The 23,947-nt window shown below is 36.2% G+C and overlaps 11 protein-coding genes across 11 annotated transcripts, besides 1 other annotated feature; 7 read left to right on the forward strand and 4 right to left on the reverse strand.

The window, feature by feature from the left end:
- Window positions 1-49: 49 nt before the first annotated feature.
- Window positions 50-87: a mobile genetic element.
- A 372-nt stretch (window positions 88-459) lies between these two features.
- Window positions 460-2,030, forward strand: TVAGG3_0560140 (major facilitator superfamily transporter; the record flags this gene model as incomplete). The annotated part of the gene is made up of 1 exon (XM_001580010.2): window positions 737-1,987. One exon carries the CDS (start codon window positions 737-739, stop codon window positions 1,985-1,987), a length of 1,251 nt encoding a protein of 416 aa, XP_001580060.2.
- A 259-nt stretch (window positions 2,031-2,289) lies between these two features.
- TVAGG3_0560150 (disulfide-isomerase C17h9.14C-related family) lies at window positions 2,290-3,246 on the forward strand (the record flags this gene model as incomplete). The annotated part of the gene is made up of 1 exon (XM_001580009.1): window positions 2,290-3,246. One exon carries the CDS (start codon window positions 2,290-2,292, stop codon window positions 3,244-3,246), a length of 957 nt encoding a protein of 318 aa, XP_001580059.1.
- A 122-nt stretch (window positions 3,247-3,368) lies between these two features.
- On the reverse strand, window positions 3,369-3,737 carry TVAGG3_0560160 (COMM domain family; the record flags this gene model as incomplete). Its single annotated transcript, XM_001580008.1, has 1 exon — window positions 3,422-3,718. The coding sequence occupies one exon, from the start codon at window positions 3,716-3,718 to the stop codon at window positions 3,422-3,424; it is 297 nt and encodes a 98-aa protein (XP_001580058.1).
- Window positions 3,738-4,219: 482 nt separating this feature from the next.
- Window positions 4,220-4,869, forward strand: TVAGG3_0560170 (vacuolar transport; the record flags this gene model as incomplete). The annotated part of the gene is made up of 1 exon (XM_001580007.2): window positions 4,231-4,776. The coding sequence occupies one exon, from the start codon at window positions 4,231-4,233 to the stop codon at window positions 4,774-4,776; it is 546 nt and encodes a 181-aa protein (XP_001580057.1).
- A 188-nt stretch (window positions 4,870-5,057) lies between these two features.
- TVAGG3_0560180 (winged helix DNA-binding domain family) lies at window positions 5,058-6,231 on the reverse strand (the record flags this gene model as incomplete). The annotated part of the gene is made up of 1 exon (XM_001580006.2): window positions 5,155-6,205. A coding segment is annotated over one exon (1,051 nt), but the record flags the coding sequence as incomplete, so codon positions are not given.
- An 85-nt stretch (window positions 6,232-6,316) lies between these two features.
- On the reverse strand, window positions 6,317-7,935 carry TVAGG3_0560190 (UTP:glucose-1-phosphate uridylyltransferase protein; the record flags this gene model as incomplete). Its single annotated transcript, XM_001580005.2, has 1 exon — window positions 6,485-7,612. The coding sequence occupies one exon, from the start codon at window positions 7,610-7,612 to the stop codon at window positions 6,485-6,487; it is 1,128 nt and encodes a 375-aa protein (XP_001580055.1).
- Window positions 7,936-8,464: 529 nt separating this feature from the next.
- Window positions 8,465-9,366, forward strand: TVAGG3_0560200 (ERAD pathway; the record flags this gene model as incomplete). Its single annotated transcript, XM_001580004.2, has 1 exon — window positions 8,558-8,797. The coding sequence occupies one exon, from the start codon at window positions 8,558-8,560 to the stop codon at window positions 8,795-8,797; it is 240 nt and encodes a 79-aa protein (XP_001580054.2).
- A 1,467-nt stretch (window positions 9,367-10,833) lies between these two features.
- TVAGG3_0560210 (ERAD pathway) lies at window positions 10,834-15,057 on the forward strand (the record flags this gene model as incomplete). The annotated part of the gene is made up of 1 exon (XM_001580003.2): window positions 14,027-14,248. One exon carries the CDS (start codon window positions 14,027-14,029, stop codon window positions 14,246-14,248), a length of 222 nt encoding a protein of 73 aa, XP_001580053.2.
- Window positions 15,058-16,151: 1,094 nt separating this feature from the next.
- TVAGG3_0560220 (glycosyltransferase family 31 protein family) lies at window positions 16,152-17,380 on the reverse strand (the record flags this gene model as incomplete). Its single annotated transcript, XM_001580002.2, has 1 exon — window positions 16,212-17,087. The coding sequence occupies one exon, from the start codon at window positions 17,085-17,087 to the stop codon at window positions 16,212-16,214; it is 876 nt and encodes a 291-aa protein (XP_001580052.1).
- Window positions 17,381-17,398: 18 nt separating this feature from the next.
- TVAGG3_0560230 (uncharacterized protein) lies at window positions 17,399-18,187 on the forward strand (the record flags this gene model as incomplete). Its single annotated transcript, XM_001580001.1, has 1 exon — window positions 17,399-18,187. One exon carries the CDS (start codon window positions 17,399-17,401, stop codon window positions 18,185-18,187), a length of 789 nt encoding a protein of 262 aa, XP_001580051.1.
- A 649-nt stretch (window positions 18,188-18,836) lies between these two features.
- Window positions 18,837-23,906, forward strand: TVAGG3_0560240 (DNA-directed RNA polymerase; the record flags this gene model as incomplete). Its single annotated transcript, XM_001580000.2, has 1 exon — window positions 18,848-23,833. The coding sequence occupies one exon, from the start codon at window positions 18,848-18,850 to the stop codon at window positions 23,831-23,833; it is 4,986 nt and encodes a 1,661-aa protein (XP_001580050.1).
- Window positions 23,907-23,947: the final 41 nt, after the last annotated feature.

Raw genomic sequence — 23,947 nt, forward strand, 5'->3', positions numbered from 1 at the left:
TTAAAAACGTGCTCTATCAAAAGTTCCAAAAATTCAATATTTTAGCTTTTCTGAGGTGTCACTTTTGATGAATTTCTGTTTACAACATAATCTCACACTGTGTCTATGTGAATGTCGAACAAAACATCAAAAATGAATGTTTAAATAAACTTTTTTCTTACCCGTGAAATCACGGATAATTTGGTGTAACATAATGGCAACTGCACAAATTACATTTTAAAAGTGCATTCAGTTTTCTCCGATGCGTGCTTTACAATGCTTTTTCTGATAATTGAAATTTTATTCAACTCATTGAATTCTGTCATCTTTTATTTCCGCAAAATTATCTCTAGGAGTCGAAATTTGGGTTGATCCATAGGGATTGTCTCATTAATTAACAATCATGAATTTATTTAATTTTCTCAATTAATTAAATGAAGAAGTAGATACAATTTATAGAACTTTTCACCTGATATATTTATTGATTTATACAAACTAATACGATGTATAGTGGTCCCGTAACAAATTTCAAATGTCCTATCAATTTTATTTCAATTTTTCAATTATAAGTAGCCTCTCATTATGCATCATTCTAAAATAATTATAAACAATATTACTGCATCAAAATATTCCAAAATTTAAGATTATAGACTCAATTCGATATTGATATCAAAAGATTTCATAAACTTCTCAAAAAAATTGAGAGGTTACAATGAAATAAAATGAGTTCATTTTATAAAACTTCAGATATAAAGTCATGGCTTCGTTATTCCGTCGCGAACTTTTATATGCATTAATTGTATGCTTCACTCCTCTTGGTTTTGGATACATTATTGGTTATCCATCCCCAGCACATGACAAATTCCTGGAACAATGGGGCTCAAGTTTCCCAAGTGACACAAATTGGAACTTATTTGTTGCTATTACCCAACTTACAGGTGCTATCGGTCCTTATATCCCTACACTTCTCTTCAAATTTGGACTTGGCCGCCGTTTAGTTGTTCTCATTGTAAATATTCTCTCAATAATCTTCTGGGTGATCTTAGCTTTCATGAAAGCTAAGACATTCTGGATGGGCTTCGTCATGCGTATTCTTCAAGGTTTCATACTCGGTGCATTTTCATCCCTTGGCCCACTTCTTCTTCTGGAAGTTGCCCCAGCCGAACAAACTGGTCTTTATGGTACCTTCAATCAAATTTGCATTGTTATTGGTATCATCATTCTTTATTTCATTGGTGAATATCAAGATCCATTTGTAATGTGCATTTATGCAGCTGTTTCTCATGCTGTCCAATGCGGTCTTATCTGGCTAATTCCAGAAACTTCAATCAAAAGCCAAGGTGATGGTGAAGATAACAAGGAACAAACTTCCGAGTCAATCTTCCAAGCCAAGTACATCTGGCCACTTGTTGTCCTTTTACTTATCATGCTTACACAGCAATTCTCTGGCATCAACGCTATTCTTGCAGATCTCAAGGGACTTTTCAAGAAAGCTAATATTGAAGGATTATCACCCGGTTATCAGTCAATCATTGCTACAACAGCACAACTTGTTGCTTGCTTCTTCTCCGGTGGTCTCATTAAAGTTTTAGGCCGTCGTGCAATGTGGACAATCTCTGGCCTCTTATGTGCTGCTTCACTTATTGTTTTCGGCTTCAATGATAAGTTTAACTGGTCAAACATTCTTCCTGTTGTTCTTATCTTCCTTTACCAATTCGGCTTCGGTCTTGGTCTTGCCCCAATGCCATGGTACTCTTCTCCAGAGCTCTTCCCACCATCAGTTCGTCCAATGGCTTCATCCATCAACGGCATGACCTCATGGCTCCTCTCATTCATCATTGTCTTCATTTCCGATCCACTTAAGAAGAAGATCACCACCCTTGGTCTCTTCCTCTTCTACGGTATTATTACCCTCTGCGGCACATTCTTCGGCTTCTGGTTCGTTAGAGAAGTCGATGAAAATAAGGCCGAATCCCTTGATAACACCGATGAGGATCCAAAGGCTTAAAATCTTAAGCCATGCTATTTTTTATGTAGAATGAATAAACTTGATTATTCATAGTCATTTTTTTTGAATATCATCTTCTAAACAATAACAATAGGTACCTTGAAGATTTTAAATATAGAATTTAATTTATCTTTAGAACTGTGAAATTGGAAAAATCAAAAGAAATTTGCCCTAATTTCATGGTTTTTCACAAATTTAATTATAACTCTTATTTGTAACTCATTTTGCAATGTAATGATGAGAAGAAAGCACGATTTCAGCTATGAAATTTCCAAAATAAGAAAAAAACCGTTCAACCAAAAATGATTTTGTTCACAGTTCTTAACATTATTAATGCTCCAACAGTTGCGAATTTGATAAAAGATTCATACTTTGCATTCACTGGTGTTGAAGATAACATCCGTGTAATTCATTTCTATCAAAAAAATTGCCCAGCTTGTGATTCCGTTGAAGAAGTTTTCGAAGAAGTCAGTAGGATGTATTCTCGTGAGGAAAGAGTAATGTTTGGTCAGCTTGATTGTGATCGTGCAACTGATGTTTGCGAATCTTCATCAGTTAGAGATTATCCTGCATGGCATGTATACTTCAAAACAAACACACATCCAAAGAGATACAATAGAAACTTCGATGTTGACAGTTTTGTTAAATTCATTCGTCAAGGTTCCGGAATTAGACCAACATCCAACGCAAATAACTTACTTTATATTGCTCCAAAGGATCTTCTCAACATTACAAAGAAGCCTCTTTGCAATTTTGTTATTGTTGATAAGCCAATGGATCAAGAATCACAACAATTACATAACGCTTCAAGACTCGCAGAATCTGCCGTCCGTCGTGGTGCCAAGTTCTTCGCTGTCGATAGAAGTGAATCTACTGAAATAAATAAGAAACTTGCCGGAAAATCTTATTCTGCTTTCTTTGTTAAAAGCGGAAAATGGACTCCTTACACCGGTGAAGAAGATAAGGATTCAATTGTTCATTTCTTACGCAATCAGAAGTGCGCATTAACTGTTGCAACTCCAACGCCAACTCCAAAGCCATTACCAGAACTGGATGATCCTGTAGATGATGATCCATACTTTGAAGATGATGTAGAGCCAGAAAATCCTTCACAAAAGGCTGAAGATGATGAAGATGACGATGAAAACGACGAAGATGATCAGCCAGCTCAAAAGAAGAAGAAACGCACAGATGATATCGAAGAAGATAATGATTTCGAGTTGAAGAATGACGATGACGAAGAATTCACTGATTTTTAAAAGATTTGTATTATGTTAATTAATCGATTTCTTTGTTTTTCCTCATCCCATTCTAGAGTGTATTTCTCAAAAAAAATTGACTTTTTTAAACTCATATGATATATTTATGTAAAAAAAATCGACTTAATGTAATTTGTAATAGCTGTAATAATAAGATTTACATTAAAATACTATTTTAATTATAAGAAGAGATAGATTTCTGCATTCTAGAAACACTTTGAGCGAATTCAGAAAATTGCTGAGGAGTAAGTCTAACAAGATGCTCTTCAATATTTCCGTTGTTATTAACGCCCTTGAACTTAAGGGAAATGAAAGGATCTGGATTGGTATCGCCACTACTTGCTGAAACGCCCATTCCAATTTCCCAATCAAGTCCGATATAATTTGTCCTCTGGCTGAGGCTTGATGTAGCATTATCTGTTGCCTGATCAACAAGGCTAAGCTGGCTTTTGAGGGCTTCAATATCAGACATTATAAAATTCTTATTTGTCAATTTTTCTCCTCCCAAAACTAATGTGTCATATCAAATATATTTTATCATGATATTCACTATGACATCTCATAATATTCTTAAAAACATCAAAATTTTTATTCCAGATGGTCTTTTTTACTGAAATCAAATCAAAATCATTTTTATTTTTTATAATTGAGGAATCCACTATCTGTCAATCATATGTACTACTACTGTTATTTATGAATCGTCAATAACTCTTTACTATTTATGGAGTTTGTGAAAAAATATCACCGATTAATATCAATATGCTTTGGAGAACATGGAAATGGAATGATGTTCTGTTAAAAGTTTTCCCTAAGACAATATAGCTTGTAATATGACAACAAGAATGAATTGACAATTTTTGGACTTCTAATGCATAAATTTAGCTCCAAATTTTTTGTTGTTTAAATTAGAGTTGATTGTGTGGGATTTCATAAAGCAGGGAAGTGAAAAAAAATAACCGGGAATTTGACAACGCAAAAATAAAAATGGCTTCTACACTTGATATGCAACTCAAGTTGAGAGTTCAAGAAAAAATGCTCAACAAGGAAGCTGCTCGCGAAGAGAAAAACGCCGAAAAGGAAAAGAGAAAAGCAAAGGCTGAATTGCAAAAGGGAAACCGTGAATTCGCCAAAATTTATGCAAACAATGCTATCAGATCTCAACAACAAGCACTTCTTTTACAGCAAAACGCTGCAAAGATCTCATCTATGGTTCTTGATTTAAAGATGGCAGAAGTTCAAGCGAAAATGGCTAAAAGCTTAGATGCTGTTGTCAAAGAGTTAGAAAAATCTGTTGGACAGATGGATATGCAAAAAATCGCCGCTGCTGCAGTCAAATACGATAAGATTCGTGGCCGCGTTTCAGAAACAGCTCAAATCATTTCAACACCAGAAGGTGATGTTGAAGCAGAAAGTAATGATCTTCTTAATATCCTCGAAGACGAAATTGCTGAAGAATATAACATCCCAGAGATTCCATCAGCCGAGAAAGAAGAAGAGAGGCAGACTGAACTTCAGCCATCAGCTGCATAAAGTAAATATGCATTTATCGGACTACAATATTTTTTAATACAATTTTTTTCTGCAATTATAGCGCATACAAGAACCTAATCCAATTGATGTTTCGTTCATCTCTGGAATTGGTTATTAATATGTCTTTTGATAAGTATTGAGATATTTCTACTTTCTTTTAGTTAAATCAATCATAATAAATGAAGTCTTTTAATATCCTTCCTGTTATGTATGATCATTCTGTGGTTGAATGAGATAATATCATATGATTTTGAAAGTTGATAAATATTTAATGAAATTAGTGGGAAAATGTATATATCTAATATATAAGTGTTTATTATAATAACATTTACAAAATGCATTCTATTGGATTTTGACTATTTTTATATATAATTGAAGTTACAGCTCCAAGTTGTCTCTTCGAATTATAGCGGAGGAATTTATCTTTTTGGCATGTGAATAGCTCATAAACTCCATTAGATTTTTCAACAACTTTATCGACAAGACCATTAATCGTGTCGAAATCAGTTGCGGACGTATATTGTTTGTGGTTTCTAATACCATCAAAAAGATCTGATAATCTAAGAACCGTCTTTTTCTTAGAAACGAATGTTTCACGAATAATCTTATTCAATGAAAGTAGAGTTGCAGATTCCTTCTGTTTTTCGGATTCTTTTCCGTATACTTCTTTCCAGCATGCAAATCTGACTTGTTTATCTGCATAGCGATCCATAATTTTCTTATTTGTGGTAAATGCTGAATTTTCAGACAAAAATCTTGCTTTTTTCTCTTCTATCATTGGTTGGATCTCTTCGTACTGTTTTCGTTCTTGAACGAAGAACTGGTCAATATTTCCTGATTGAGGTGTTGGAGGGATATGCTGTGCTGGAATAAGTACTTGTTCCTGTAAAGGAAAATTAGGATGTAAAATTGTTATTCCTTGAGGAACGTTTATCTTATTTCTTTGGCACCATTGATCATGATTTTTTATCAATGCTGATGTCAAAGTCTGACGTGCTTCTTTAAGTATTTCATCAACAGCTGGCTTTTGCATTAGAAGCACTTTAAGTTTGTAGATTCGTTTTAATCTTGCATCATTAACCCATTTTGCAACAAGTTCTCTTTTTGGAATCAGATATAAAATTGAAGCTAGTGTCTCTTGTGTAAAAGAATGACCGCCTTGTTCAACACCAGTTCTTAATTTGTTAAATTCGATTGATTTTGGATATGATTGAGAATTTCTTTTTAATGCAAATATTGCAAAAATCTCTTCCATTTGAGATAGTAGAATGTTATACTTGTTAGGCAGCTGAACATAATTATTCTTCTGTGCATTTACGAAATCCTCTGTAGTATCTAAGAAATTGTTGTTCTCTTTGACATTATATGATGATTCCTTTGGAGTGTATGTTTGAACAGGTGCAGAAATACGCTTGAGAAAGGAATTCATAATTTTAAACGTGCGTTGAAGATTTTTTGTGTGAAATTTGATGTAAATTCAAATAGTACAAAAACAAATAGAAATTATTTACAGTTCAAATTGATTGTAAAGATAGTAGAAATAAAAACCAATTCTGCATCTGTTAGCCAGATTTGATTTCAAATTTTCAAGATTCATTGGTGCTTTTTTGGAATGATTGTATCTATCTAAGATACATTTGAGAGCTATGTTCATAGGTCATAATTTAACATTCAAATAAAATAAATTTAAATTAAGTAAGAAAATAGTTTACAAATCAGCAGCACTGCGAATTGTGCAGTCCTTGAGAACCTTTCCGTCTGGGATTGTGAGTGTCTGGCCAGCTGGAATCTGGATGTCAACGTTTCCGACAAGTTTGATGTTCTTGCCGAAGAAGACATCGCCATCGACGTGGAGCTTGACGAGATCTACCATATCTGGAGCTTCTGGGAATCTCTTCTCGAAGTCTTCGACGTGCTGGTAGATCTGAGAAAGTTGGATGGATGGAAGGTCAGCGATCTTTCTGGCTGGATTGCGGACAAAGTGTGATCCTTCCATGATGTAAACGTTAGCTCTGACTAATAGTAATTCGTTGCAAGACTTGACTGGAAGGAATCTGTTTCTTGGAACTCTGACAGCGCATGAATCCTTGAAAGACTGGATTGCAGAGCCGCAAGCAGCTTCTAATTGTACAATTTCACGGTTGTTGTACTTCTTGTAGTTTCTCATTGTATCGAGCTTGAGTGTTCCATCGGAAAGATCCTGCTTGAGTGTAACAAGGTTGACCCATAAGTTGTTGGCGTGGAAGTAGTTGAGGAAGTTCATATCTGTGTAATCGTTGAAATGCTCCTTTGGAACAATAGCTGTTTCAAGAAGCTTCATGTGGCCCTTGTACATGATTGGCATGCCACCCTTCCAGTCATCAAGTGTCTTGAGGACTGTTTCGGCCATGTATGAGCGGTTTTCTGTAATTGCCTTGTTGAGAACCTTGAGGTCGACAACAGAGCCAAGGTTATCGATGTTGGAGATCATCATGATTGTCTTTCCTTCGGCGAGGAACTTGTCAAGTAAGCCAGACTCACGGAGGCAATGGTAAACATCTGCGTGGCCTGGTGGGTTCCACATTGAGATTGGGGACTCGGCATTCTCTGGGACTGGCTCAAGTGTGTCTGTGTAGATACGTGGGAACTTGTTTTGGTTGAATGTGATAACTTTGACATCCTTGACAGCTTCAACATGTGGTCTCATGATGTCGTCTGTGTTGAAGGAGTGCATGAGAACAAGTGGAACATCAGTTCCGTACTTGTCGTTGAGCTCCTTAACCTGGTCAACAACAATGTCGAAGAATGACTTGCCGTTTCTGCAGGAGATGAGAGACTTTGGTCCTGTGCAGCCCATTGTTGTGCCAAGGTCACCATTGAGCTTGACGATAACGAGCTTCTTGAGGAGTTCAGCTGGATTTTCTGGATCCTTAAGTGTCTCGTATGGTGTTTATTCCTTGTCTGTAAGTGGAACAACGTATTGCCAGTCAATCATGCAATCGGCAGCAGATGCCTTGGAAAAGGCGGACTTGAACATGTAAAGTAATTTTTCCTTTGCGCCCTCAGATAAACCAAGTGGTTTGATCTTCTCTTCGAAAGCCTTGAGGCCTGCAACTTCATCTTTCTCGAATATCTCGCGTACTGTTGACATGCAGAGATAAAAGTGAACTCAGGAATAACAGTGTATGGGCTTATTTCAATTTCTCTGAATTGGGAGGTTGACGGGTTCTTTCAAATTGGATGATAAGGGGTCAACACCTTCTCAAAATAATTCAATTTTCAGAATACATTTTTGTGAAGAAATAACTGCAACCTGTTATCCTTCGAACAAATATCTCGTGCAATTTAATAGAGATTCCTATTTAGGAGATTTTTATAGGTCTTTTTTGCATAACTCTCAAAAAAAGACTTTCCATGGAAAATATTTCAGTTCTTGCTATTCTCATGAATTCATTTCTTATTGGTCAATCGACTTTTGAGAAAACCGTGATTTTTTTAAACAAAACAGAAATTCATGTCTGAAATTATTGATATTTCAATAACAAAATGACCCTATAGTATATATTGTTCAAGTAATGACAATTATGAAATACCATCCATTAAAATGACCATATAATCGATAAATCGTCAATATCATTCGACCAATTATTGCTAATTTAAGAGAAATGCTGTGTGAAAATTTTTAGTTTTATATAGATAAACTATTTTGCTGCACTAAAATTCATTTTTATATAATATTAAAAACAAGAAAGATGCTGCAAGACTTCTCAAGATTTCTTCTGATAAAGGATGTGCAAAGGCTATGAACAACTTAGGAGTAATGTTCATCAAAGGAGAAGTTGTCAAACTCGCACCACTCGAAGGTGTTAAGATGGTTCGAAAGGCAGCTGATGAACTTAATGATCCAGATGCACTCTTCAACATGGGTCTCATTTTCTTGAAGGGTTTGGGTGTTACAGCAGATCCTGCTTTCGCACAGAACTACTTCCAGAAGGCAGCTAAGAATGGAAATAAGACTGCTGAATTATACTTGCAACAGTAAAAAATTTTTACAATTAATTTTTTAATTTTGAAAAGAAAATAAGTGACGATAAGTAAAAAAAACGTGAGAACTCAATATGAATAGGATCTGTGATTTTATTTTCTGTGTGAATATAAACTATTGATTTGGCCCCAGGGCAGAGATCTGTTGAATGAAGAAGAAGTTCAATAGAAACATCTTTATTTGGTCCTATATTAACTTTTTGACCTGATTTGTATAAATTTTCTGTTGTGTCAATATAAGAATCATATACTGTTACTGAGCCTGGAAATACTAGCCCCCATGAATTACTATTATTAAAAGTTCCAAACAAATATTGTCCATTTTGGTTATTTTTTGCAATAAAACAGTTTTCAATATATAAATGGCATCCATAAGAATATAGCATCCCTGGATATTTATCTGGTTTGGTTGACGTATTATTTGTGAAAATAATGTTGTTATATTTTGCTATGTCGTTTAAAGCAACACAAATTCTGGTTTCCGCAGAGTTTCCATCAATAATTGAATATTTCATAATGGCAGTTCCATCTCCATTACCTGTTGCAATTGCAGAAACTTGTTTGCAATAGTTTCTTGTGATGTTATTATTTAATATTGAAATATTTAAATTATATAAATAGATTGTATCAGAATTTGTGAGATCTCCTCGATTGCTATATGTTATCGATGATTCAAGAAAATCATTGATGTTTGTTGAAAAATCTGGACTATAAACATAGCAAAAATTTCCAATTTCTTTCGCTTGAGACCCAAAACTACAAACTTTTTGAATTGAGCTTTGACCATGAGAGATATAAATCGATCCACCTCGATTATTTCGAGATGAGTTCTCGAAAGAACACGTTGAAATAAGTGATTTAACCCCTGATTCTTCAAGAATAATAACTCCTTCATTGCCAAGATTTGAGAAATAAACTTCTCGAACATAAAATTCTTCAAAGCTTCCATTGTATATTCGATTTTGATTGAATACTTCGCTTGAATACTCTGTTTGATAGACTTCTTCCCATTCATTAGTGGATAAGTGGATTAATTTTGATAAAAATTGTGATTTCCAAAATGATCCGAATCTGATGCAATATGTTATAATTGAATCGCCAACTATTTTAATATATGAAGATAGTTGGATCAATCTCTTATTGTTTAGAATACAAGAGATTTCTCCAATTTCGGATCTGTATGTTATGAAAATATTGTAAAAAGTTGAATTACTGCTGAAATTTTTATTTTTACTATTTGGAATGTCTATACTGGATAATGGAACTCGTCTGTCATGTAGATTTTCATAAAGCATAGGTTCAAGAACCGGTCACCTTGATTTTTTATCATATTTTTAAGAATAACTGTTATTTCCAAACTGTACTTGTAATTATCTAGAAATATACATCACAAAGTTTTATATATTCCAAAATTCTTTCAATTATATTGAAAGAGAGGAAAAATTATATGAAAGGATCTTATTATATGCAATGTTCGAAAATTGATAATAATAAAACATCTCAAATATACCTCAGGCGTATGAATGTATATATAATAACTAAAATATGCAATTGGTTTGGATTCGAATAGACAAGCAATAGTAAAGTAAGCGCGGCAAATGAAATATGATGAACACCATTTCTATGTAATTGGTATCAACATGATAGTTGAAGCTGAAATAAAGTTTCAAAATATTCATTTATAATTTGTTTAACCCAAGAAGGAAAAACCTGTACAAAAAGGTATCTTGTTGAAAGTAAGTTCATCTATTCATTAATTTGGAGAGAAAAAAACATAATCTGCATAAAGATCAGGTCATTTAGAACTTTAGAAGATTTAATAGTAGAAATTATGGAAACATAGTACATTGCAATGGTAATATTGAGATATTGCGTCGATATCTTGAAAATTTCTAATCCTTCGAAATTATTTTGTGAAATTTTTCTGTTAAAGTTGGAAATCCTGTTTGTGTACCAGTAGTTTTAATCAAATAAAAGATAAAAAGTTTGTAGTGAATTCAATTCTATCGTCTTTTTATAGCATTATTTTTATATCATGACTAGAACATGGGAAGAAACCCAAATTAACACTTTTACAAAATGGATGAATTCATACTTGAAGCAAAGAAAGCTCAATATCAATGATATCAAGACTGATCTTTGCGATGGTACAATTTTAATTAATTTATGCGAAATCTTATCAAAGAAGCCATTCCCTTCTAGATGGCACAAGAATCCAAAGCAAAAAGTACAAATGCTTGAGAACTGCCATATGGCTGTCGATTTCATACAGAATACTTTGAAAATTAAATTAGTCGGTATTGGCGGTGAAGATGTTTTGAATGGTACATTGAAGCTTATTTTAGGTCTTGTTTGGTCTGTTATTAACAAATTCCAAGTTGAAGCAATCAAAGAAGATCTTGCAGAAGGTGAACAGATTTCAGGTCGTGACAAGCTTCTCCAATGGGCCAAAGAGAGCACAGCCAACCATAATGGCGTAAATATTGTCGACTTTTCCAAGTCCTGGCATGGCGGCTTACCTTTCTGCGCAATTTTGCACCATTACTTACCAGAAATTGTTGATTACGATTCCATTACTCCAGAAAACTCAATCAATGAAGCTTTCCTTGTAATGAATGAATGCGGAATCAACGTTTTCTTAGATCCACAAGATCTTGAAGTAGAAGCCCCAGATGAGAAATCCGTTGTCACACAAGTTTCCGAGCTTTACCATTTCTTCAAGAAACCAGAGAATATCGCTGCTGCAAAGAGAAATGCCGATCGTCGTAAATACATCCTCGCAACAATCAAGAAGATGGTCAACGAGAGTGAAGGCGATCTTCATGATGCACTTGTTGTCATGTCAAAGAACATCGATACATTACTTGAAGACCCAGCTCTTAATTTCTGCCCTCTTTGCGCTGAATTCTTCGAAACAATCGAGAAATTATACGCTTTACTGAAGAATCCAAAGGTTCCAGCCGATGCACTTCAGCAGATCGAGAATCTCAACAAACAACTCCTTGAATTCCAAGAAAAAGTCAAACAACTTGACGAAGAAAAGGCACAAAAGGAGAAAGAAGCAGAAGAACTCAAGCAGCAAAACAACGCAAAGGAACAAGAACTCCAGAATCTCAAGAACGAAAAAGAAGCCAAAGAAAAAGAACTCGAAGAAGTTAAAAACGAAAAAGCTGCAAAAGAACAAGAACTTGAAAACGTCAAGAATGAGAAAACAGCTAAGGAACAAGAGCTCGAAAACATAAAGAACGAAAAAGAAGCTAAAGAAAAGGAACTTGAAAATGTCAAAAACGAAAAAGCTGCAAAAGAACAAGAGCTCGAAAATGTCAAAAATGAAAAAGCTGCAAAAGAACAAGAGCTCGAAAATGTTAAGAATGAGAAAACAGCTAAGGAACAAGAGCTCGAAAACATAAAGAACGAAAAAGAAGCTAAAGAAAAGGAACTTGAAGAAGTAAAGAATGAAAAGACTTCTAAGGAGCAAGAACTTGAAAATGTCAAAAACGAAAAAGCAGCTAAAGAAGAACAACTTGCAAAGATGACAACTGATTTCGAACAGAAGAACAATGAATCAGGAAATCTTTCAAGTGAATTAGAACAATTAAAGCAACAGTTAGCAGCAGCACAACAACAAAATGAGCAGTTAAATATCATGATCAAAGCCAAGGACAATGAAATGAATGCTGTAATTGCAAGAGCAAACGAACAACTCCAGAACCTCAACCAACAGAAAGATGAAGAGTTGAAGAAGAAGGATGACGAAATCAACGCAATCAAAGAGGCAAAGAACTCAGAATTGGCACAACTCCGCAGTGAAAACGAACAGAACCTTGCAAAGAAAGATTTGTTGTTGCAAGAAAAAGACCAAGAAATACAGAAGCGTTTCAGAGAAATCGAAGATCTCAACAACAACAAGGAAGAGCTTCTTAAACAGAAAGACCAAGAGATCGAACAGATGAAGAACCTCCAGAGCCAAGAAGAGAAACGCCGTGAAGCAGAAGTTAGTGAATTATCACAACAGATTGAACAGTTGAAGCAATTGCAATCATCAGGAGCACAAGAAGCACAAAACATCCTCATCGAGACACAGAACAAATACTCAGCACAAATTGCAGAGAAAGACAAGAGAATCGAAGAACTCGAGAACGCTAAGTCACAACTTGAAAAAGAAAGCGAAGACAGAAACGAAGAGAACAAGAAACTCTTAGTCCAGTGCTCCAACTTGAGAGATGAAGTCAGTTCCAAGGACAAAGCATTGCAAGAATCAGAGAAGAACTTGGAAGAAGCAAAGAAGGAAATCAACGTAATCGTTACGAAACAGAAACAATCAGCAGATGATGAAGCTGTCAAAGCTGCTGTTGAAGGATACAAGGAAGTCATTGCAGGCTTGAAGTGCGAGTACGGACACGGTGTCACAAAGAACGACACAGAAGCATTCAAGCACTACACAGTTGCAGCCAAATTGAACATCGCTGAAGGCCAGTTCTCTTTGGGAAGACTCCTCGAACAAGGCCGTGGAAACATCAAGAACGAGCGCCTCGCATTCCAGTCATACGCTCGTGCACAGAACCAGAACCATTATGCAGCTATGAACAACATGGCCGCAATGTTATTGACAGGAAGAGGTGTCGACAAAGACGAAAAACTCGCAGCACAAAAGTTCAAAGTTGCCGCAGATAACGGAAATGTCGCTGCTCAATGCAACTACGGCATTCTTCTTGACAAAGGAACAGGTGTTGAAAAGAACGAAATCGATGCAGTCAGATACTTCAGACTTGCTGCAAACGCAGGACATCCACGCGCTATCAACAACTTGGCTTACAAACTTGAGAACGGAAGTGGTATTGACAAAGATCACGCAGAGGCAACGAAGATGTTCCACCAGGCAGCATCTCAAGGACAATCCGTCGCCAAGTTCAATGTTTCTCTTTACGAATCAGACCAAGAGAAAGTCTTGAACGAATGGAAGTTGGCTGCATCACAGAACGTTCCTGCTGCAAAGAACAACATCGGTGTTACAATGTCAGATGGTATCTTGTTGCCAAAGAACGAAGAAGAAGGTGCAGAACTCGTTAAGACTGCTGCAGAAGGTGGTTCTACTGCAGCCATCTTCAACTACTCAATCATGTTGATGAACGCTAAAGGTGTTGAAGAGAACAAGAAAGGTGCTGCAAGACTTCTCAAGATTTCTTCAGATAAAGGCTATGCAAAGGCTATGAACAACTTAGGAGTAATGTTCATCAAAGGAGAAGTTGTCAAACTCGCACCACTCGAAGGTGTTAAGATGGTTCGAAAGGCAGCTGATGAACTTAATGATCCAGATGCACTCTTCAACATGGGTCTCATTTTCTTGAAGGGTTTGGGTGTTACAGCAGATCCTGCTTTCGCACAGAACTACTTCCAGAAGGCAGCTAAGAATGGAAATAAGACTGCTGAATTATACTTGCAACAGTAAAAAATTTTTTAATTGATTTTTTTTTATTTCAAACATTTTTTTATTTCTCTGAAAATCAAAAATAACTAAAGAAAATGAATTTGAAGAAAGTAAAATATTCTTTCCTTTATTGCAAAAATGTCTTCAAAACTTATTTAATTAATAATTTTGCTTCCTTTATTTTTGCAAAACAAAGAATTTGATGAATGGAGATAAATTTCAAAAAAAAAATATTTTGTTTGTAATATACTGATGTTAGAGGTTACCTTCTTTTGAGGAAAGATTTTCTAAGGTCCTCAATATGAATATGATCTGTGATTTTATTTTCTTTGTGAATATAAACTATTGATTTGGTCCCAGGGCAGAGATCTGTTGAATGAAGATGAAGTTCAATAGAAACATCTTTATTTGGTCCTATATTAACTTTTTGACCTGATTTGTATAAATTTTCTGTTGTGTCAATATAAGAATTAGATACTGTTATTGAGCCTGGAAATAATAGCCCCCATGAACCACTATTAATATGAGTTCCAAACAAATATTGTCCATTTTGGTTATTTTTTGCAATAAAACAGTTTTCAATATATAAATGGCATCCATAAGAATATAGCATCCCTGGATATTTATCTGGTTTGGTTGACGTATTATTTGTGAAAATAATGTTGTTATATTTTGCTATGTCGTCTGAAGCAGCACAAATTCTGGTTTCAGCAGAGTTTCCATCAATAATTAAATATTTCATAATGGTGGTTCCACCTACGCCTGTTGAAAAAGCGGAAACTTGTTTGCAATAGTTTCTTGTGATGTTGTTATTTAATAATGAAATATTTAAATTATATAAATAAGGTAGTCACAAAATCTAAGTAGTGAGGCTCTCAAAAATTGAACCGTACTCCATACAAAATTTGTGTGCCCTCACTACTTAGATTTTGTGGCCTTCAATTGAGAGGTTAGTTTTGATAGAGCACGTTATAAAATTAAAAGGGAAAAATAAATAAAATTTAAACATTTAATTATATATAATGTAAGGAGTGTAATTCCAAATTTTCTAAAAACTATTCAAATTTGAGCATTTTTTTGGAAATAGTAAATCTAATATGTGCATCTAATAACAACATGATTCATCACCTTTTCAAGCTCTGCAGTCAATTTTTTGAAATTTGATTGAAATAAATGTAGCAAAAATTACATTTCATTAGGGAATATATGAGTTTCTCTGGAAACAGGCTGATAAATTTTAAATTTTGTCCAATCAACATGAATGCATTGAGAAATTTGGATTGATTTTCTGGTAGAATCTGGAACAATTCAACCATGTATAAATGGATCATGTAATCATCATGAAATGTTAGTGTTAGAGTTCAAAAGAAACAGAATGAGTGGAAATCAAACACAATCTGAATAATTTTAAACGTATACAATCTTTAAGTTTGTATTTTGAATTCTACATATATGATTGTGTAATTCGTTCTTTCAAATTTTCGGATTCAGGCATGTTTTGATAAAATTCATTCCCAAAAACGTCAATTAACAATTAAATTTAGTGTATTTTAAATATATATACGTATTATATTTTATAAATTATATTAAATTCGCAAAATTTTAAGTTTTAAACAAAAATAAAAAATGTTCAAAATATGAAATTATGCATAGGATATTAAAATTTACATGTTAGCAATTTTTTTGAATTGCTTTCAATTTTCATATTGAAATTTTTAAGATTTTTTTTCTGAAATAATAAGCAAGAATATCAACCTAAATAATATTAAATTCCATGCGTTAATTTCCCCTCAAAAGTCATTGACCGCCTCTCAATCTAGATTTTGTGAGTACTTTATATTGCATCAGAATTGCTGAGAACTCCTCGATTGCCATAAAACTTCAAAACTTATTCGCAACGTCGTTTTTGAAAGAAGTAAATGTGTTCGCAAAATTTTATATAGATTTATAATACAAAAAAAATTATACATACAAAACAATAGCGTTACCATTTGTATTCTTCAACAGGAGGACATTTCATTTTCATAGTAAAGTATAGCATATCTCGATTTGTGCTGTCGACAAATTCGACATCTAAATCTGGAACTGAATCGTCACAGATAATTTCGACAGTAGCTGTATCTGAGAAGTTCTGTATGAAGCCTATTGGTTTGTCTTTCTTCCAATCAGCAAATTGAGGAACAAGAGGACTTGAAGCAGCGCCAACAACGCCGCCAATCATCGAAACGGAAATGGTCCATCCGAATCTGTAATAGTATTCTAGGTTTGATGGACCATAGAACATGGAATACGCCTTTCCTGAAATATTTGTCCAATCAACAAAGACACTTTGGTTGTCTGTAGCGCGAATCCAGTCGGATCTGATTCCGTAATGGCATTGGACAAGTTTCTTTGGTGGCATGAAGTGGAAATTCACTGGTGGAAGATTAACTTCTCCAAAATTAATCTCTGTAACGGGATCGCATGAAAAGAATTCTTCATTTCGCCTGGATATGATGTATCCATCATCCCAGTCCTTGCCAACATGGTCTTCAGAGCATTTTGCAAATCTCATTGAACCTGCGTAATTTCTATCGGTGAAATTGTTATTGCAACCAGTAAGATATGGAGCAATGACTTTGAAGTATGCATTAGAAATTGCAACACCTGCACCTCCTTGTGCAAATAGTAAACATTTATCCTCATCTTCAACACCGTAAACAACTTTAGACCATGAACAGTAAAAATGTCCAAGAACTTTTTTCTCATTTGGATCATATTCTGTTAAAACGCGATATAAATTCCTCATTACTGGATATGAGTCATCATCGCAAAAGAAATACCATTTTTTGCTGGTATTCATTCTGTAAAACATTTCCATTGCTTTCACAAATCGTGGTTGCGCTCGTTCCCAAGCTGATCCAAACCAGACTTGTGCGCAGTTACCTAATTCAACATAATGTAGTTTAGTTGGATATGCTAATTGGTCTAATTCTTCTTTTGAGCCTTTTGGAAATGAATCTGAAAAAATTGTCACATCTTTAAACGCTTTTATCCACGTTTTACATGCAGTTTTTACACGTGTGTTAATGACCTCTTTACCTGACCATACTGCGACGCCTAAATCGTCAATATCGACGTCCCAAAGAGTGAGAAAGAATAAAGAGATCAAACGTGGAAAAGTGACAAATTATGGAAGCAAAATTGGCTGAATTCGAAGGATGTTTTGATTCAGAAGAAATCAAAGATGCGGATAAATTTGAAGATAAAGCCGTAGATTTTCGAAATTGGTTTGTTGAATGCAAGTATAATGAAATCCAAAAGAACTTTGACAAATTATACACAACAATTATGAAAATTGCAATGCATTATAGACCAAAGATCCAAATGTGTGGATGCGACTGCATATATGTTCTTGAAAAGGAAGCAGCGCCAGCACAAATCGCATATAAAAGTAAAGAATTACAAAAAAGCTTCGACAAGTTAGTACAGATAGGACATGGTGAAGTTATGCCAGCACTTTTACCAGCTGTAACAGAAAAAATAGACATTGTATATAAAAATACTGACGAACCAGCATTTCATGATTTTATGATGCACTTCTTAGAAACATGGACAAGAGAGGATACAGCACCTTATCATTTTACAATCGAATTTCCTAAAATTATTAAGCACGCTGGAATGGCCATGTCTAGATACATAATTACCGCATTAGAAATACTTACGAAGAGAGCCAAAAACGCTAAAACAGCAGCACAATTTGAGCAATACACTGCCTGCGTTGTAGCGCTTTGCGAAGAGTGCTCTCCAATTATTATTACCGTAAAAGAAATGATTGAACAATTTATTGAAGTATCAAAGGAACTTGGCAGCAAAAGTGAAAAATTCCCCAAACAATGCGAGGAAATTCAAAAAATTTTATCTCAAGCTCCTTCATTACCAACCAATTGGACAATGCCTGTTCCTGACATAAAGGTATAGAACCATTGATTTTTACAAAAATCGTTATATAATAAAATTGTTTTGTAATTTAATTGAATTTTCTACATTATTTACATGATCTATCGAATTATATGATAGAACTAAGCATGCTCATTCAAATGATTACTCCAAAATCCTATTATTGGGATAAAATTTATTTAAAATTGAAGAAAAACATCATAAAAGGACTAAAAATAACTTTGCCAATAACTCATTAAGAAGATAAGAACATTGTTGACTTTGACTTTTTCCAAATTTTTTCCAAATTTCACAAAATAAAACTGAATATCTAAAATTTTTTGTTCATTTTTTTATTTTCATAAAAAATTTGGAAACATTTAATGATTTTAATCCAAATCTAACAAAGCAAATCTAGGTTACAATTGCAATAAGAGCCAAATATTTGATCAAATGACTGATTATTGCATAATTTAAAAAAAAAAATTCAAAAAATATCATGGCAAGTTTTAACTGACAATAAAAATTGAATTTTCATTTCCATTGTAGGTGAGATTAAAAAATTTTTCCCGCCTTTTCAAGATCTGGCCATGCATTTGAAAAAAGATAAATGCATTTGATACTGTATACAAATGGCTAATAATTATGTCTTTTTAATTTTTAAAATTGTTTTGTGGATTATCAAAATAATCGTTGAACCCTATGGCGAACGTTCGACAAAACGCTATCGAAAGTTGCCTTGTTGGGTCCATCGATTTTGGTCTATTTGACCCAGAAAAGATAGAAATGTTTGGAGCATGCGAAATTACTGAGAACCAAATGATGGATAAAGGTGAATATGTTAAAGGTGGTTTATCTGATCTTCGTATGGGTACACAAACAAGAGAAAGGCTTTGTGATACATGCGGCCGTAATCAGGAAGATTGCCCTGGTCACTTTGGCTACATCAGGCTTGCCGAACCATTTTTCCACGTCGGCTTCCTTCCTCATTGCTACAAGCTTTTGCAGATGGTTTGCCATAAATGTGGCCGTGTACTTTGCAGCTATAGTGATCCAGAAATTCAATACATCGTCACTCATTATAAAGGAAAGAACCGCTTCTTGAAATTATTCGAAAAGATTGCTTCTAAATCCGGCAAATGCCAGCACTCTCCAGATCTCAAGAACCCTAACGAGCCAGATGTTTGTTTAGACGAACGTTTCTGGGAACTTGTTAATGGCGATTCCCATAGTGAACATGTACGCGTCAAAAAGCCATGCAATGCCGCTGTTCCTGCAATTGAGCAAGGAAAGGACTTCTTAATCAAGCTGAAAGATGTTTCCAAGACAGAAGAAGATTATTTATCCGCCGAAGTTGTTCTTAGAATCTTCGAGAACATTTCTGATCAGGATGTCAGACTTCTCGGCTTCAATCCAAAGCGTTCTCATCCAAAATGGATGATTCTCAAAATTTTACCAGTTCCTCCACTTGCTGTTCGTCCACAAGTTGTATCTCCAGGCCAGAGTGCCCCATCACAAGATGATATCACCCACAAATTAAGCGATATCATCATTTGCAACAAGAGACTTCGTGCACAGCGTAGCGAGTCCTCTACAGATACAGCCATGAAGGAGACAAGAACACTCTTACAGTACCACATTACGACTTACATGATCAATGATAAGCCATCCATCGAAAGAGCCGTAACAAAGAGTGGCAGACCACTCAAAGTCATCTCACAGCGTTTGAAAGGTAAAGAAGGTCACTTGCGTGGTCACCTTTCTGGCAAACGTGATGACTATTCCGCTCGTTCTGTTATTTCACCAGATCCTTCCATTTCTATCGACCAAGTCGGTGTTCCAGAGCAACTCGCTAAGATCCTTACATTCCCAGAAGTTGTTACTCCTACAAACCAGAAATGGCTCGAGTCAATTGTCATGAAAGGACATGATGACCTTGGTGGAGCCAACTTCGTCATCAACGATCACGGCACAAGAACAGATCTTTCTTGCTGCACTGATCTTTCTACAATTACTCTTTCACCAGGCTATATCGTCGAACGCCATCTTCGTGATGATGATATTGTCATTTTCAACCGTCAGCCATCATTGCACAAGATGTCTATGATGGGACACAGAGCTCTCATCATGTCAGGCCGTACATTCCGTCTCAATCTTTGCGATACAACACCATACAACGCCGATTTCGATGGTGATGAAATGAACCTTCACGTTCCACAGAGTCAGACTGCTCGTACAGAGGTCAGACATATCATGGCCGTTCCCAAGCAGATCATTTCTCCACAGGCAAACAAGCCAGTTATTGGTCTTGTGCAGGATGCTTTACTTGGCTGCAGATTACTCTCAAAGCGCGATACATTCCTTACAAGAAACCAAGTCATGAACCTCATGATGTGGCTTCCAACGACAAAAGACACGATTTTACCACCACCATGCATCCTGAAGCCAGTACAGCTCTGGTCAGGTAAGCAGGTCTTCTCCCTCTTCTTGCCGAAGATTTCCCACAACTCATACTCCCAAGATGCGAACAAAATGGATCAGAACTCCATTCCTCTTGCGGACAGACACGTTATCATCAGAGATGGTAACCTCCTCGCTGGTATTCTCGATAAGAAGACCGTCGCTCGTTCAGAAGGTTCTTTAATTCACGTCGTCATCAACTCATACAACACAAACATCGCAAAGGACTTCCTCAACCAGACACAGCTCATTGTCAACAACTGGCTTGAGCACAGAGGCTTCTCCATTGGTCTCATCGACTGCGTTGTTCCAGATTTCGTTTTGCAAGAAGTCAAACACGAAATTGACGATGTCGAATCCAAAGTACAGGCCACAATCATCAAAGCACAAGACGGACAGCTCGAACGTATGCCAGGTATGTCTTACATGCAGTCATTCGAAACAGAAGTTAACAACCTTACAAACGAAATCTTGTCCAAGACATACAAAGTCATCAACGCAAAGATCCGTAGAGATAACTCTCTCTCGGAAATGCTTTCCGCTGGTTCTAAAGGTGCTGACACGAACATGTCACAAATTATCGGCGTTGTCGGTCAGCAGAACATGGAAGGTAAGCGTGTCAAATTCGGTTTCAACGGAAGAACTCTTCCACACTTCCAGAAACACGAATACGGTCTCGTAGAACGTGGTTTCTGCAAGAATTCATATATTGCGGGTCTTACACCACCAGAATTCTTGTTCCACGCTATGGGTGGTCGTACAGGTATCATTGATACAGCGTGCAAGACATCAGATACAGGCTACATCCAGCGTAGACTTGTCAAATCCATGGAATCCCACCATGTTGCATACGATGGCACAGTCAGAAACTCACAGAATGAGATTGTTCAGTTCATTTACGGTGGAGATGGCTTAGATGCAACAGGTTTGGAGACACAGAGGTTGGCATTAGTCACTCTAAATGATGAGGATTTCATGAAGAAATACCATCTCGCTACGGAAGATCCAACATTCGGTCAAGTTGAAATGGACGATTTCGTTCTCGATGAATTCCTTAAGACACCGAACAAAGACAAGTTCCTCAAGGAAGAAGAGAACAGACTCAGGGAGTACAGAGAAATCCTTCAGAAGGAAATCTTCCCCAACGGCTCAAACACAGTCGTTGTTCCTGTAAACATCGCTCGTATCATCGAATCTTCACAGCGTCAGTTCGATATCAATGTCCACGTCTCCAAATCAGATCTCAACCCTCTCGATATCATTTCCCGTGTCGATGAATGCGTCAACTCTCTCATTGTCGTCAAAGGAAATGATAACATCTCTCGTACAGAACAAGAGAATGCAACTCTTCTTCTCAGGATCATGCTTTACTCCCATCTTTCCGCCAAACAATGCATCTTTGAGTACAGACTCAATGAACAAGCCTTCAAGTACATCTTGGGTTCAATCAAGGATAGATTCTACAGATCTATTGTTGCACCAGGTGAAATGGTCGGAACAATTGCCGGCCAATCCATTGGTGAGCCATCAACACAGATGACATTGAACACATTCCACTTCGCAGGTATCTCTGCACACGATGTTACATTGGGTGTTCCACGTCTTAACGAGCTCATGAACCTCGCAAAGCACATTAGAACTCCATCTGTAACTGTCGAATTCGAGAGAGATGTTGCCAAAGATGAAGAAATCGTTAAAGCAGTTCGTGCACAGATCGAATCTGCTTCATTCAAGAAGTTCGTCATCAAGGCAGAGATCTACTACGATCCAAATCCTGAGGAGACAATCATCGAGCCAGATACAAAATGGATCAACACCAGAATTAGATACGGTGGTGTTGAAGACAGAGAACTCCAAGATTTGGCTCCATGGGTTCTCAGATTTGAGATCAACCGTGAAGAAATGATCGCATCAAACATCGAATCCATTTCCGACATTGTCCAGAAGATCAAGGGAATGTACGGAGACAAGTTCTTCGTAATCGGTGATGATGATGCACGTATCATCAGAATGCAGGCGAGACTGAAGGATGAACAGGCAGAGTTCGCTATGGATGTTAAATTCCTCAGAGAGACAGAGCAACAGATGTACAAGTCCTTCACTCTCAAGGGTATTCCAGGCATTTCTCGTGTTAAAATCAATTCAGCCGCTGAGAAGATGTTCTTGAATCCAGAAACACACGGTTTCGATAAAGAAAAAGTCTCCTGCCTTTACACAGAAGGTACTGCATTCAGAGAGATTCTCTCACTCGATCACGTCGATACTGTTCATACAATCACAAACGATATCTACCAGGTTTGCGATGTATTAGGTATCGAAGCTGCCAGACACTCTCTTTCCTACGAAATGATGCTCATTATGGAAAACGCCGGTGCAGCTCTTAACAGGCGTCACCTTGATCTTCTTGCAGATACAATGACACAATATGGTGTTTTGTATCCTGTTTCAAGACACGGTATCAACAAGACACCAACAGGAACCTTGATGAGAGCTTCCTACGAAATGACAAACGATGTTTTCTTCGATGCAGCTGTTTTCTCAGAGATAGATTACATGCGCGATGTATCATCAAACATCATCGCAGGAAAACCTTCTAGAGCAGGAACAGGTATTGTCGAAGTCCTTATCAACGAAGACTTGCTCCCAATGACTAAAGGAAACAACGGAGGAGAAGATCTCATTGGCCCAGCAACGCCATCTATGATGATTTCTCCAGTTCCTCAAGGTTACGTTTCCCAGGACAATATCGTTACATCTCCATTCCAGGATATGCCGACAAACGATATTGTTCAGTCTCCAATGAGCCCTGTTTCTCCAATAGAGTCTCCTCTAAACGGTGGAGCACTCAGCCCAATGCTTATGGATGCACAGTCTCCTTATTTGTACGGTGCAGAAAATGCGGCATCACCAATCATGACTTACAAACAGAACTACTCAATCACAATGCCATCACCGTCTTACCAAGGAAATGCACAACTCCTCAACACAACTATCACAGACCACGCTTATTCTCCAATTGCTGCTGCTTCTCCTTTGTCACCTCAGGCAATGGGTCAGTCAATGTCGCCTTTGTCTCCTGCTCAACAGTACGATCCAACCAACTTCTCGCCTGCAGGAGGATTCTCTAACACAAGGTATAACCCATTATCTCCACAGACAAGACCGATGACTTACTCGCCAAATAATGATACTCCTTATTCCCCAACTTACGAACCAAAGAAGAAATAATTCATTTTTTTAATTTTTTTTTATTTTTTTTACGACATTTAAAAATTCAGGAGAAAATTTTTTTATACCACAAATTATTGTCAATCTTTTGTTCATATTTTTTTATATCAATAA

The sequence above is a fragment of the Trichomonas vaginalis genome, chromosome II (genome assembly GCF_026262505.1).
Source record: "Trichomonas vaginalis G3 chromosome II, whole genome shotgun sequence".
NCBI lineage: Eukaryota > Parabasalia > Trichomonadida > Trichomonadidae > Trichomonas > Trichomonas vaginalis.